Source organism: Phascolarctos cinereus, unplaced genomic scaffold (genome assembly GCF_003287225.1).
Source record: "Phascolarctos cinereus isolate Bilbo 61053 unplaced genomic scaffold, phaCin_HiC Scaffold_726;HRSCAF=1367, whole genome shotgun sequence".
Classification (NCBI taxonomy): Eukaryota; Metazoa; Chordata; class Mammalia; order Diprotodontia; family Phascolarctidae; genus Phascolarctos; species Phascolarctos cinereus.
Window position 1 is genome coordinate 88,157,837 of NW_027556098.1, and position 15,408 is coordinate 88,173,244.

The 15,408-nt window shown below is 37.4% G+C and overlaps 1 protein-coding gene across 22 annotated transcripts in view; it reads right to left on the minus strand.

Annotated features, from left to right (window-relative positions):
* ABI3BP (ABI family member 3 binding protein) overlaps positions 1-15,408 on the minus strand; it is a 301,592-nt gene that overhangs the window by 22,683 nt on the left and 263,501 nt on the right. For all 22 annotated transcript variants that reach the window (XM_078146663.1, XM_020999893.2, XM_020999891.2 and 19 more), the window contains 6 exons: positions 10,037-10,120; positions 8,417-8,524; positions 7,774-7,902; positions 7,182-7,250; positions 5,709-5,918; positions 540-648 (listed from right to left, as the gene is read on the minus strand). In XM_078146663.1, coding sequence (XP_078002789.1) covers positions 540-648; positions 5,709-5,918; positions 7,182-7,250; positions 7,774-7,902; positions 8,417-8,524; positions 10,037-10,120 — 709 coding nt within the window. The remainder of the gene's footprint in view (positions 1-539; positions 649-5,708; positions 5,919-7,181; positions 7,251-7,773; positions 7,903-8,416; positions 8,525-10,036; positions 10,121-15,408) is intronic.

The following is a 15,408-nucleotide window of genomic DNA, read 5'->3' on the forward strand; positions in this document are numbered from 1 at the left end:
TTGGGAAGATTGGTTTTTATTGGCATACAGGGTCCTTTTCTTGTTTGAATTTTTTTTTTAGTTGTACTACAATCTAATTTATGATACTCTGAAAATGTTTTAATAACATACATGGAAAAATTACTTTCCTTAAGAAAGGAGTAATCTTGTTTGTCATTTGGTATACTGATCTTTTCCCCCTTTAATAATGAAACGTACGTGCTTACTTAACCCTCACAATACAATAATTCTTCCAGGCTGGTACTCTGGTTGTTATTATTTCTATTTTATCGATGAGGAAACAGATTCAAAAAGCTTAAATGACTAGCCAGAGATACACTGTTAGTAAATAATGGAGACACACAATTCAAACACAGGTCACTTCTACCTCTAAGGCCAGCACTCTTTCCAATATTCCCAAGCTTTCTCCAAGAACCCATCTGTTGTAGCATACATTATTACACAACAGGGACGTGACCTATATTCCAATACTGCCTGACACAAACGTAATATCAATTGATGTCTACTAGATTTGTTCAGAAAGTGGTAAATTATCTTACCTGGTGTTTGGTTTTAGATTTTCTATTGTAGAGAAGGTTTGATTTGTTGTTTGAACAGACTCCTTCTTCCCAATAGGTGCTCCGTTTTCTTTGGATCTAACTTCATATTCTAAAAAAAAAAAGAGAGAGACAAAATTAATCAAATAATAACATATAATATAAAATTTTAAGGTTACAAAGCAATTTCCTTGCAACAGCCTTTGGGTAGCTAGAGTATTATTATTGTTATTTCCATTTTACAGCTGAAGAAATTGAGTCACAGAGAGGCTAAGTGTCTCACATAAGATAACACAACCAGTAAGTGGTAGAACCAGGATTTGTACCCATCTTTTGATGCCAGCTGCAAAGCTCATTCCACTATAACAGATTAGTTAATTAAATAATTACTCCATAAGTTTAAAGTGAAACAATTAGCTACCAAATCTAGAATTTTTTTTTCAGGTTTTTGTTACTGAACAGTTTTTCAGTGATGTCTGATTCTTTGTGACCTCATTTGGGGCTTTCTTGGCAAAGATACTGGAATAGTTTTCCATTTCCTTCTCCAGCTCATTTGACAGATGAGGAAACCTAGGCAAACATGGGTAAGTGACTTGCTCAGGGTTACATAGTAAGTGTCTGAGGCTAGATTTGAACTCATGAAGATGATCTTCCTCACCAGCCCTGTTGCTCTATCCACTGTGCCACTTAACTGCCCCAAGTTATAAATGATCATTTCCAAATCGAGATTGTACTTCAAGATTTACATTTTTTCAGGAATATACACTTGGAAGAACTTTGGTAGCTGCTTGATACATATTTCAAAAATGTTGGCTACTAGTGAAAACTTAAGATGTTGCTATTATTGCTTTGGGTTTTGGCAGCTTATGTCTCTGACCGCAGATCAGACAGTCAATAATAGCTCTTGTATACACATTATGTGCAAATTGAGGTATTAGATGATGTGGGAGGTTTACAATCTAGTGGTAGGCAGTCCAAGCATACGCATATATTGCTACTAAAAAAACTAACTCTGACAAATATTCTTAGTGAAAAATAAATTAACAAAATAAACTGCTCTGCTTACACTCTTTTCTCACAGTTATTTTTTAAGAACGAGCTCCTGCCTTGATGAATATTCTTGGCTAATAAAAGCATTTCAACATTTCCACAAATAAATCTGAATTTCATGCCAGAAAGTATTTAAATGTACTCATAGCTCTAAACAAAGCAGAGATCATTTTTCATAACTTTAGCTTTCAGAATATCATTTTGATATTTCTCCATTAACTAATTATTCTTTTTCACTTCAAACTTTAGCTAGAGCTTTGTCTTGTCAAGTGCCATATATACATAAGTAAATAAAATAAAGAACCCAAATAAAATAAAGAAATAAGTAATCACCTCCATACAGAAACCTGGAATATTAGGTGGGGTGGGAAGACTATGTTGGGTATCTTGGTAATTTAGTCTAGATTTCTGCTAGTAGTGTTGAGATAAAAATATGTACTGTGGAGGTCAAGTTAAGGCACAACAACTTTAAAAGATTAAAAACAAATGCCTATGAGAGATATATATTTTCCAATTTTAGTCAAGGGAGTCTTTTTAAAGTTATTAAGACTTTTTTAACATGTTAAAATAGTTTATGAAATGTTTCTTATTTTTCCAATTTATAGTTTATATTATGTATGTATATATGTATATATATTTGTATTTACTTTTATTTTATGTTGCATATAATATATTAGTATGGAGTGATATGTACTCACAATTTACAAGTAAATAAATAAACTTAAGGCTCACAAAATTCCTGATTGTAGCAGGAATAGGATAAAAATGTAATTGGGAAACATTTAACAAAATAAATAAAAATGCAATACAATGTACATGTTAATTTATCTTTTTCTGAATATGTGCCCTTAAGGAATCTGTTTTCATTTGAGTTTGACACCACTTCTCTAGACCAACCCTACACTACCAGTGGTCTTCAAACTTTTGATCATGCATTGCTATTAGTAAAAAATTTCTGAGCAAGTTCTCCAATACACACATATATGCATACATTATTATGATATTTTAAACCATTCCTAAATCCTGAACAACTTTATATATAAATATAAAAGAAAGCATGGAGTGATATAATGGAATGAACACTTGTCTTAAGAGTCAGAAGACCTGACTTAAATATGAAAGAAAGCATGGAGTGGCATAATAGAATGAATACTTGTCTTAAGAGTCAGAAGACCTGAGCTCAAATTCCACGTAGGACTCTGAGCTAAGACCCACCACTAGTCATTCACCTTTCAGTGCTTTAGTTTCTTCACCTAAATAATGACAACAATGATTTTTGTACTACCTTAGCCATAGGGTGGTTATGAAGAAAGCTCTTTATGAACATTAAAGAGCAGAGAATGGACCTGTTACTTCTTTGTTATAAAGAACTCCCAGATGAGTAAACTCACTTTACCAATGCAGGTTGGTACCTTCTTTGCACCTTAAAGACACCTAAAGAATTGCCTAGAGGTTAAGTGATTTGGCATAAGGGCCACAGCCAGAATATGCCATATGTGTGACTACATATAGGATGCATGTAAGTATCTGACTTGGCCAGGGTCTCAAAGCAAGTGTCTTCCTGACTTTGAGGCTAGCCTTCCATCCACTGTGAAAGGCTTCTACAAACCTTAAATAGTTATAGAAATGATAGTCTCTTTGTACTGGCAACTTGCAACTTATATGGTAGCTAATTACCATCTTCTTAGGTTTTCTATTCCCCCTTTCTTGGTTTCTTTTGTGACTAGGCTTTCAGCTGTTGGGTTCTCTGTGAGCAGTTCTATCAGGAGGTATTTGGGGGAAAGGAAAGAAGCCCAAATTGATTAATTCAGTGATTCATTTGTCTTTCTTCTAAAATCACTCATAATGGAAAGTTTAATGTTCACAAAAATACTGTCATTCAAGTCACACGAGTGTTTTCATGGAGAAAGCTGGCCCAAAGATGCTGACATTTCTGATTTGTTTAAAATTCAATGAATAATAACACAGAAATTATTCAATAACAGTTCACCAGAAATATGATTTTTGGAAGAAACTAGTGCAGAGGTTCTCAAACTTTTTGGTCTCTCAGGACCCCCTCACACACTTAAACATTATTGAAGACCTCCTAAAGAATTTTTGTTCATATGATTTATATATATTAATATTTACTATGTTAGAAATGGAAACATCTTAGCATTATTATGAAATAGTTTTGACCTCACAGATCCCATGAAACGGTCTCAGAGACCTTCAGGGATATCTGGACCCTCCTCTGAGAACCCTCGTCTAGTATATCATAGGCAACAAAGCAGATATCTTCAGTATGTGTCTTTAGTAGGCATTTGGGGGTGTTCCTTATCGACTATGCTCTTAAATATTAAACTGCAGTTTTACTGGTTCTGATGATGTTTCTTTGTATTTGAGGTATCAAGTTTTTCTTTAGTTCTACAGCTTAGAAGACAAATTTAAAGTATTTTTTTTTCTTAAAGAATAGAGTTGTAACAGTTGGATTAGAGGTTACCTCTACAATTAATGGAGCAGAATTTCTGAAAAAAATTTCCCTCTTGGAATTGCAACTTTTGAAAGTGTTTGCTTCCTGTGCTTTATAAATTTCATATTTACATTACTAAGGATCTAAATAGGCAATAGCATCTTCATAAATCCAAGGCCATGATAAAAACAAAATATTCACTTTCGGAATATTTATTTCCAAATGTACTATAATTGTGTTAGCCTTTTAAATTTGTATCTATATTTTTTATTAGAAATAATGGATTTCTGTTCATACCTCTAAAGATAGTAGAGTCTCAAGGAAGTCTAACAAGAATTTAGTGCTACTTGTCTGGACTACACATCTGTTTTTTTTTTTCTTTTTTGGAGGGTTCTATTTACACGCCACCTAGAGCCCATTAGAATCTGCACTTATGGGTGAAGGCAATTTATAAGATCATAGATTTAGAGTGGGAGGGACAGTAAGTTTCTTGTCCCACATCCCACAGAGAGTAACAAAGCTGGATTCAAATCCCTTTGACTTTAAATCTAGAAATCTTTCCACCTTACCACGAAGAACTTGGAATAGTGTCTTCTTTCCTAGTTCAGCTCTCTCTATATTGCCTCTCATTTTAATTGACATCTTTTGTTTTTACTTCGCTTTCATTTCTGAATATATCCTTCTCCACTTCCTATCCTGTCTAACAAAGGCTACAGAGAAGACAGAGAAAAACGCTTCAGCAAAACCAACCAATATGTGAATCACACCTGATATGTAGTATTCCGCACCCATAATGTGTCATTCTCTACCTCCCCCCCACTCAGCAAAGAAGGAAGAGAGGGAAGTTTTCTTAATTCTTGGGAGGAAGGGAGAATACTGTCCTTTCAACCATGCTATTCTTAATTTTGGCATTAACCTAAATAAAATAAAGCATCAAGGGAAATAGAACCTGTCACCTCTATGTACCAGGTTGAGGGGTGGGGAACCTGTGGCCTCCAGGCCACATATGGCCTTCTAAGTCCTTAGGCCTTTTGACTGAGTCCAAGTTTTATAGAACAAATCCTTTTATTAATAGGATTTGCTCTGTGAAATTTGGAGTTAGTCAAAGGACTGAAACTGAGAACTTAGAGGGCCAAATGGGTTGTAAGATCAAATGATGCTCATAACAATGCTTACCACAGTGAGTGCTATATAAATGTTAGCTAGTATTATTGGCTATTATGAAAGTATTCAATAAGTGATTGGTTGATGGACTTTAGTGTTTTTCTCTTCTGTTCTAAAGTGTAGAAATATTGTTACTATCCAGGGACTCATAATCTACCTCAGAAATAACAAGAGAAGTGAGCAGGGCTTGGCAAATCTCCAGATTTCAAGTCCAACACTCTACCCACTGAATCATGCTGCACAAGGTTGTATAATCACCTTGGTTACACTTGACCAATACAACACCTTCTCACAGCAAGAGCAGAGCTTAGGATCTGGCATCACCCTTCACGAGAGCAGGCCAACACTAAATAATAAATAAGGCATGTACACAGAAAGCTAGGTATAACAACAGACTACGAGGCAAGTATTAATACTGTCTCACCACATTCTCAAAAGAAGATACTTCCTCAATTAGAGTTAAAACTCTTTCCATTGAAACAACAATCTTTAAGGCATTAACTGACCAGTGACTGTGTCATTCTGTGGCTTCTCCCAGTCCAGTATGACAAATGATGAACATCCTTCCACTGTGACCACAGTGAGGTTGGTAGGTGGATTCTGGGGTGGGCTTGTGTGGTTCTCCTCTGACACATCCTCTTTTGGGAACCGCTTCATCGAATCAGTGATAGAACACGGCTCATTCTCAGGCTTCGGAATGTATTTCACATGAGGAGCTAGGAAAGGAAATCATTACTGTGTAGTCCTTGAAGCTCAGAAGTCAGATTGAAAGCAAGTGTCTACTTTCAATGTGATTCCAGGTGGCAGGGTACCTGGCCAGGTATAATTATATCACAGTCCACTTTCAGTTGTCCATGCAGATGGAGGAGGGTAGGGAGGTTTATTACTCAGAGGATCGTGGATTTTATGATTGGACTTTGGTTTTACAAATGAGGAAACTGAAACCCAGAGATACCAAGTGATTTGCCCACAGTCGTATAGGTAAGAAGTAACATAGCTAGGTTTTGAACTCAAATTCTTTGTCTCCAAACCAGTGTTCTACCCTCCACAGCTAGGTGACACAGTGGGCTTGGAATCAGGAAGAACTGAGTTCAGATTTGATCTCAGTCACTAAGTGGCTGTGTAATTCTGGGCAAGACACCTAACTTCTGCTTGCCTCAGTTCCCTCATCTGTAAAATGGGAACAATAATAGCACCTACCTCCCAGGATTATTGTGAGGAACAAATGAGATAATATTTGTAAATTAATTAGCATAGTGCCAGGCACATAATAGATGATTAATAAATGCTTATTCCCTTCCCTTTACCTTTTGTGCCAGTTCATATCACCGGATATCTTAAAATTAAGTCTTAAAATTTATAGATATTTATAGATATCTTGCTACAAATGATTCAGAAACCTGATGATCCTTGAGTTGAAAATTGCAAATTTATTACAGGGCTTATTGCCCTGTGTTAGTATGTGCAGTACTTTATCTGTATCCCATGTTTTATTACACAGCTCCTTTTTTAAAAGTCATTTCTCTGCTCCTTTGCTTAGGGGCAACAGAAGATTGGAAATATCATCTTCTTTATTCACTTATTCACCTATTTACTCATTCATTCTTTCCACGCTTTGTTATATGCCTACTATGTACAGAGCACTATGCCAGGCAATGTTGGGGATATGGAAGTGCAGAAGACACAATTCTCCATTTGAGAAGAGTATACACTCTAGTAGATCCTTCAACACATTGATTTCTGCCAAGAGAGATGATTTGGTAGGGCACCGACTATTTGAAGAAATTTTACAACGATAGTCAGGAAATGATAGGGGAGATGAGGAGAAACCACTTATATGGAAAGTCCTTTCACAGTTTTGACTAAAAAGATCATTGGATTGCATGCCACTTTGACAAAAGAAAGAAGAAAGAGTAAAAATGGTTAAGTCAAGTCCAGCATAACTGAGAATAACAGGATTTCCAACCAGCAAGACCTACCCATAAACCGCTGATTCCCCAGGGAATCTGTCTCTCTTGTAGGGCTTGAGCTAAAGTCAGTCAAGTTACCTGCAAAAGACGGAGTTAGTGTAAACATTTCTGGAAAATGGAAGAAATAAAGCTCCAATCCTAGTCCATTACTATGGCGTTTATAGCCGCAGAAGTCTGTGCTGAACTCTATCTGCAGCCCATACACATTCATTCCATTAGCAAGAGCTTTTGTCATTCCTCTCCTCCTGCCTTTGGGGCAGTGGAAGGTAAGATGCCATTGTGACAATCCATTTTGACCCTGGTACTTGGGATTCTGTTTTCTCATTCCCTTTATCCATTTTACCTCATCATCTTTGGTTTCTCTCAATATCTTAATGTTTATTTGTCTGCAGTGAAACATAAATGTCTATTCATCTTATTCCCCTTCCTTTCCAAAAAGAAAAACAACAAAAATGAATCCTGAACAAAAAGAAAGAAAAAGAAAAGCTCTGGTACTAAGATCCACATGTGATTAGTTTATAGCTTCTTTCTTTCCTACCACAGAGTCATCTCTTTGTACTTTGCATCCAACACCCAGTGGGCAACCAGCTACCATACTTACCATATTCTGCTGACACAGAGGCCGTCGGCTGCTTTTTGTCAGTCTCGATCTTCTTTGGCATGGTGGGGCCAGTAGGTTTAACTGTCACCTTTGGAGGAGGGGAGGTTACTCGTGGTAACAAGATGGTTCCTATGGCAAAACATCTAGTTTTATTTTAGGGCAACAGAATTTCCCATTTGGAGGTAATGTCGGAAGTGGGACTAGGAGAGTGTCTCCTACTTCTGAATCTCAGAATTATCCTTTTAGTTACTTTCTGGAAGGTGAACAAGCAATCTAAAATAATCTTCATCTACTAATTGTTGAAAAACCTGAATAAGCTTCCCTCTGCTCTGTGTACACACAGATTCAAGGAAAACCATCAGGGTTACAATGCTGGGATTAATTGCCCTCATTACGATACTTACTCAAGTCTGGCCAGCTGGCAAATGGCTATGAGTGGTTACTTATGCCAGCCTCAGAGTCAACGTGGGAACACATAGAATCCATTCTGGTGGTAGAGGAGTTTTTTAAAGTGTAATTTATTTCTGATGCCTCTTACATCTCAGTCTAAGACACTAAGGACAAGTTTGCTCTGAGTGGATATACAAATATTTAAAACAAAAATGGAGGTGTGGGGCAGGGTTGAGGTATGAGTCTGACGTACCTGTACTTCCTGGCTTGCCAGTCACATTGTTTGGTGGTAGAGGTTTTCTTTGGGGCTGTGTTGATTTAGGAGGTGGCAAGGTGGGGCGATGAATATCAGCGGCTGTACCTAGAAGATCATATTACACACATTGCTGTTCTGAAATCGGGCCACATTTTTATCCATCTCCACTGAACAAAATACACAACAAAAAGGCCCTGCAAGAATTTAAATAAATGAGGGGATGCCCATCAATTGGAAAATGACTGAACAAGTTATAATTGTGATGGAATACTATTGTGTTATAAGAAATGATAAGCACGATGCTCTCAGAAAAACCTGGAAAGACTTACATGAACTGATGCATAGTGAAGTGAGCAAAACCAGGAGAACATTGTATATTGTACACAATAACAGCAATATTGTATGATGAACAACAATAAATGACTTAGCTGTTCTCAGCCATACAATGATCCAGGAGAATTTGGAAAGACTTAGGATGAAAAATGCCATTCATCTTCAGAGAAAGAACTGATGGAGTGAATGCAGATAAAAGCATACATTTTTTAACTTTATTTTTCTTGAGTTTTTTTTTTTTGGCCTGTGTTTTCTTTTACAACATGACTAATATGGAAATGTATTTTGCATGACTGTACATGTTTAACTTATTTCAAATTGCTTGCCTTCTAAATGAGGGGGAGGAAAAATAAGGGAGGGAGAGAATTTGGAACTCAAACATTTTTGAAACATGTTAAAATTTGTTTTTACATGTAGTTGGGGTAAAATAAAAAAGGAGGGAAAAAAGAATTTTAATAAAAATGAAATTATATTTGACCAGTTAGGTATCTGTCCTATATATCTTCTCTAACATCTTACAGAATGTGACTTCTCAGTACTAAATTAAATTCAAAAAAGAAAAGAATACTAGTAAATGATTAATAAAGAATTGAATATAAAATAATTATTAAAGTGGTACAACCTAAGCAGCTATTATAGACCTAATTGATCAATGGGTTATTTTCATTCCTAAAGGAAAATGTTTTGTTAATAAATTTACATCACTTATATATTTCATTAGTATTGGTTTGGTGGCTTGAAGTGATGAAATGGATGGCAGTGGGGGGTAGGGAGGTGTCCAATTCTGTATTTTATGGATATTAATTGGCATAATTATGCTATCCATCGTATAGTTGATAGAAAGCCATCCTTGGAACCAGGAAGATCTGGGGTGGAATTCTACCCCTGACATCCGCTTTCTGACCATGATCAAATGTCACTTAATTTCTTGGTGCTCTAACACAACTCTAATCCCATAAGTGGTAGAGAAGTTGCCATTAGATGGGGCTTCTGGGAATTCTCTTTACCAATGAAATCACAGGTACAGTTCTTATCCCCATAGTTGTATGGTGCTCTAACTTACTGATCTTCACAGTAACTTTGTGATAGCCAGAACAGGTGTTTTTTTTAAAAGCCCTGCCCTTCCCCCTTTACAGAGAAGGAAAACTAAAGCTCTAAGAGGTGCCATAATTTCCCTAGGGACACAAGATGGTATCCCATTACAGTGTATAAGGTAAATGGACATTCTTTATTGTGCTGCCTTGCAGTATCATTGTACCATTCTCTTCCCTGATCTGGTCTTACCTGGTTTTTTTGTAGCATCAAGTGAAACATTTTTGGGGGCACTGAAAGGCTTTTTAACACTTCCAGAGATTGGCTTGGTGTAATCTATCAAATAAAGGTAATAATGCATATTTAATGTACTGATTCTGAAATTTAAAAAAAAATCACTGCCAATAATATGCATTTCTTGTATAAATGGGGATGTTGTACTTACCTTGTTAAGATCATTCAGTTTATTTCTGCCTTTGAGTACATTGCATTGAAATTTGAGAAAAATCATTAGTTTTTATCCATTGGTAGACCTTAGTCATTGGAATAACATGGTTGTTCCTTACTACCAATAGTACTTAATTTATGAACATTTTTTTTTATTTGGGTAAAAACAAGCTGTTCTCAGGAAATCTATTTTCTAGTTTGGATATCTTTACTGAATTCAAGCTTTTATGGGAGTGTTTGATTTTTATATATGTTACTTTTGAAAATGAAATGTCAGGTAGTTGAAAGAACATAAAGCCTGGAGTGGAGTGAGAACAGTCCTCAAATCTCAACTCAGGTAATTACTAGCTTTACTAGCTCTGGGACCTTAGGTAATTTTCAATTTCCTCAACTATAAAATGGAAATAATAATAGTTGCACTATTATTATACAATACCTTGTGAGGAAAGCACTTTGCAAACTTTAAAGCTGATGATTATATCACTGAATTTGTAGTTTTAATTGAATGCTAGTGTCTAGAGTACTGATTTCTCAGTGTTGTTTAGTTTAGTTGTTTTTTTCTCTTTTGTCCAACTCTTCATGATCTCCATTTGGGTTTTCTTGGCAGAGATTCTGGAATGGTTTGCCATTTCCTTCTCCAGCTCATTTTACAAATGAGGAAACTGAGGCAAATGGGGTTAAATGACTTGCCCAGGGCCACACAGCTAGTAAGTGTCTGAGGCTGGATTTGAACTCATGAAGATGAGTCTTCCTGACTCCAGGCCCAGCACACTATCTACTGTGCCACCTGGCTGCCCGCTGTACTATACCAAAGACCAAATGAGATCATTTGTGCAGAGTACTTTGTAAACATTAAAGTTCTATATAAACATATTTTTTTAGCTGCTGTGATGATGTTGGACTGCTGATTTTGTATGATTTGTAATCTATGACCTATGATTATTTTGCTCAAACCTTCCATGATGCCAGAGACCATGTAACCTATTAATCCGATTTCCCTCCCCCCCTCTTTTACGTGTTTATACTGGCCTGTTTTCTTGTTTAGTTTTGCCTTATTAAATTGCATTCTCAAGATTTCATCTGCAGAATTGTGAAATGTTCAGCCAATATGCTTGGGGGCATTTTTTTTTAAAGCTACCACACAACCTTAAAATTCCAATATCATTTAGTTGGCACTGACTAATTCAACTTGAAAATATTCCCAGAGAGATCTTACCTAGTCATGACACTCAGCCAGGAAATAGAGCTTTTAGTATCAGGGGTTTTAAACCAAGCCTGGCAAAGCTCAGAACGGTGAATTATTATTTTGAAAGAAATGTATCTATAAATTACTCAGTGCCAGGCCTTCTAAATGACCACAACAGATCTGTGGTGAGTATTGCTCAACCTCTTTCTTAAATACACAAACTCAGATTTGGGGTGGGTTCCCTACAAGAAGGGTAAGGCAACTTTTGCTTCACTTTTTGATACATTACAAAACTGAACCATTAGTATAGAAATAGATATGTTCTAAGTCTGGGTAGAGAATCTTTCAAAGATGTTTAGGGGAGCCTCTATTGTATTTGCTTGTCAAAAAAAATTCAGTTCCAAATTAAGAGACCACTAACACTGACTCCCTAAAAAAATGCAAGTAATCAATGAATAACAAAAATGAATGGTTCCTGTGTTCGGTGGTATCCTGTGTCAGGGAGATATAGCAGAAGGCCCATGAGACTAGGATTCAGAGTCTTAAAGCACTATAAACACAGGAATTATTATTGTTGTTCAGAAGATATGAATTCAAGTCTTGGTTTTGTTACTACTTATAAACTTGTGTCTTTGAGTCAATCACAATGTTTTTAGGCTTTGATTTCCTCATCTCTACAACGTGAATATCTGTCCAGGTGTTTATTGTGAGAGTCAAAGGAATCCAGAATGTGAAATCAGAGCGCAATGCAAATAAACAATTGTTACAGAAGTCCTACTCTGATGTCACACTGTGGTTTGAAGATAACACTGGATCCCTAAAGGATAGGCCAGTGAAATACCAGGTCTGTTAGACTCCATCATGATGGAAAGGCTCCAAGTACTTGCCGGTTAGTAGACTGGCAACTATCAGCCTTGATAAGCCTCAGTAAGATCAATGAGGTTCGTCATTAGAGATCCGGTCGTCAAATGATTTTTTTTTTTTAAGTCATAGCAGCTCATAAGGACTACGATTTGAAAAGGCTGCATTCAGTATCAGGGGAAGAAGAATTCACATGCGTGTAAACATGGGAACGTAGAACGATAGATTTAGAGTTGGAAGGAACCTTTGAGGCCCGCAAATCCAACCCCCTTATCTTACAGATGAGAAAACTGAGGTATGGAGAAGGTAAATGACTTGTTGAGAGTCACACCGTTAGCAAATGATTGAGGTAGGATTCAAACTTAGGGCTTCCTGACTCCAAGTTTAGTACTCTATTCATCATGCCACCTAATCATGGGTCCTCAAATATTGAAATATTTGTGAATTAAATATTAAAAATAGGAACTCTACTTGCCACCAAATTTGAAGACATTCAATTTTTATTTATTTAGTAAACAAAAATAAATAAATAAAATAGCAGCAGGGAATGGATTTATTGTTGAAATAGTAGAGTCAATAACCATTTGTTAATGCTTTTTATGTGCCAGGTAGGCAGTAAGGTGGTACGGCGGATAGAGCATGGGGCTTAGAATCAGGAAGACTCATCTTCCTGAGTTCAAATCTGGCCTCAGACACTTTCTAGCTGGGTGACCCGGGACAAGTGACTTAACTCTGTTTGCCTCAGTTTCCTCATCTGTCAAATGAGCTGGAGAAGGCAATGGCAAACCAATGCAGTATCTTAGCCAAGAAAACTCTAAATTGGATCACAAAAAGTCAGACATGACTGAAAAATGACTGAATTGAATATGTGCCAGGCACTGTGCTAAGCACTGGGCATACAAAGAAAGGCAAACTACTGTCCCTGATCTCCAGGAGCTTACAATATAGTGGGGGCGTCAACATGTAAGTGACTATGGCATAAAAATGGTATAGACAGGATAAATTGGAGGCTATGTCAGAAGAAAGGTGCTGGCATTAAGGGGGACTGGGATAGGCTTCTTGCAGAAGGTGAGGCTTTAGCTGAGACTTGAAGAAAACCAAGAAAGTCAGGAGGTGGAGATGAGGAGGGAGAGAATCTGGGCATTCAGGACACAGCCAGGAGATGGAGCGTCTGTTATGAACAATAGTAAGGAGGCCAGAGTCACTGGGTGATAGAGTACATGGGAGGGAATAAGGTATGACAAGATTGGAAAGATGGGAAGGAGCCACATTATGAAAAGTTTTAAAGCCAAATGGAGGATTTCATATTTGATCCTCAAGGCAACAGGAATATCCTGGAGCTTATTGAATAAGGAAGTGACATGGTTAGACCAACAACTTTGGTAGCTGAATAAAGGAAGCACTGGAGTGGAGAGAGACCTGGAGTTGAGACAAACCTGCTGCCTATTGCAATAGTCCAGGCATGTCATGATGAAGACCATAGGTGATAATGTGCCAGGATGGTGGCCGTGAAAGGAAAGAGGGGGGCAAATATGAGAGATGTTACAAGGTAGACCTGATAGAATTGGCAAAGCTTTAATATGGGGTTGGGGCTAGAGAGTGTGTGGCATTGAGGGTGATATCTAGATTGCCAGCCTGGGTGACTGGGAGGATTGTGGTACCCTCCACAGTCAAAGACAAGTTAGGAAGAAGGGCTTTTTTTTTTTTGGTGGCGCAATTGGGGTTAAGTGACTTGCCCGGAGTCACAGAGCTCGTAAGTGTTATGTGTCTGAGGTTGGATTTGAACTCAATTCCTCCTAACTCCAAGGCCGGTGCTCTATTCACTGCACCACCTAGATGCTTCTAGAAGGGATGGTTTTGGTGAAAAGATAATGAGTTAAGTTTTAGACGTCGAGTTTAAGATGTCTATGGGACCTCTAGTTCAAGACATCAAATAGGCAGTTGGAGATGTGAGACAAAAGGTCAGGAGAGTGTTTAAGGCTGGATAATACATCAAAGAATCATTTACATAAAGGTGATAATTGAAATCTGTGGGATCTGTGGAAGTCACCAAATGAAATAATATAGAGGAAAAAAGAGAAGAGGGCTCAGGACACAGCCCTACAGGATGCCCACAAGTAGTGGGTGCCATCTGGATGAAGAGCCAGCAAAAATAACTGAGAAGTGGTCAGGGAGGTAGCAGGGCAACCGAGGAAAATGGGGTCTGAAAAACCTTAAGAAAAGAAAATACTAAGGAGAAGAGGGTGACTTCTCCCTAGGACTGGAGGATGAGAAGATGCTGCAGCAGCACCTCCTACTGCTCCATGGTCACCTCTGCTGCTACAAACCCTGAACTTACAGGAGAGAAAATGGTGAATCAAAAAGGAGAGAACCAAAAAGCTGTCCCTTCACTAAACAAGAGGCCAGATACGGAAAGTGAAGAATGGAGGGTTAACTTTTGTCTTGGAGAATTAATGAAGGCTTCATTGGGGAAGTCCTACCTGAGAGGAGTTTGAAGAAAGAAAAGTTGATGAAAGGAAGATATGGGGACAAGGTTATGTTTCAGGTAATGGGGTTAGCATGTCCAACAGCTGGAAAGACATGGAGGTAGAAAGGGAAAAGAAGGGTTGGAGAAGAGTGACTAGTAGATGCATTGAGACTTTGAAGGGGAGAACCACGAGATGGTACTAGTAAGGTAGATTGGAAAGAAGTTATAGAAAGCTTAGAACACTAGCCAAGAATTTACTTATTTTTTCCTATGGGCATTAGGGAAGCTCTAAGGATTTTTGTCCTATAGGAGCACCAGAGGTATTACAGTGATCTGTAATATACCAGTGCCAGATGTAGGTATTAGAAAGACTTCTTTTGGCAGAAGTATAAAGGATGAATTTTACATAAAACAGACTAGAGATAGGAATTAGGGAAATTAATTAGAAGCTGATTACAAGAGTCCAGATGAGAAATGAAGAACTATAAAATGTTATAATTACAAAGTACTTTAGAGAACACTGAACCCAATTCTTTCGTTTTACAGTTGGGGAAACTGAGACCTAGAGAAGTAACATGATTCATCCAAAGTCACACAGGCAGAACCAAGACTCCAATCCAGGTCTCGCTTCTTAACTAATTGATTTGTATTTAAGCGACCCAG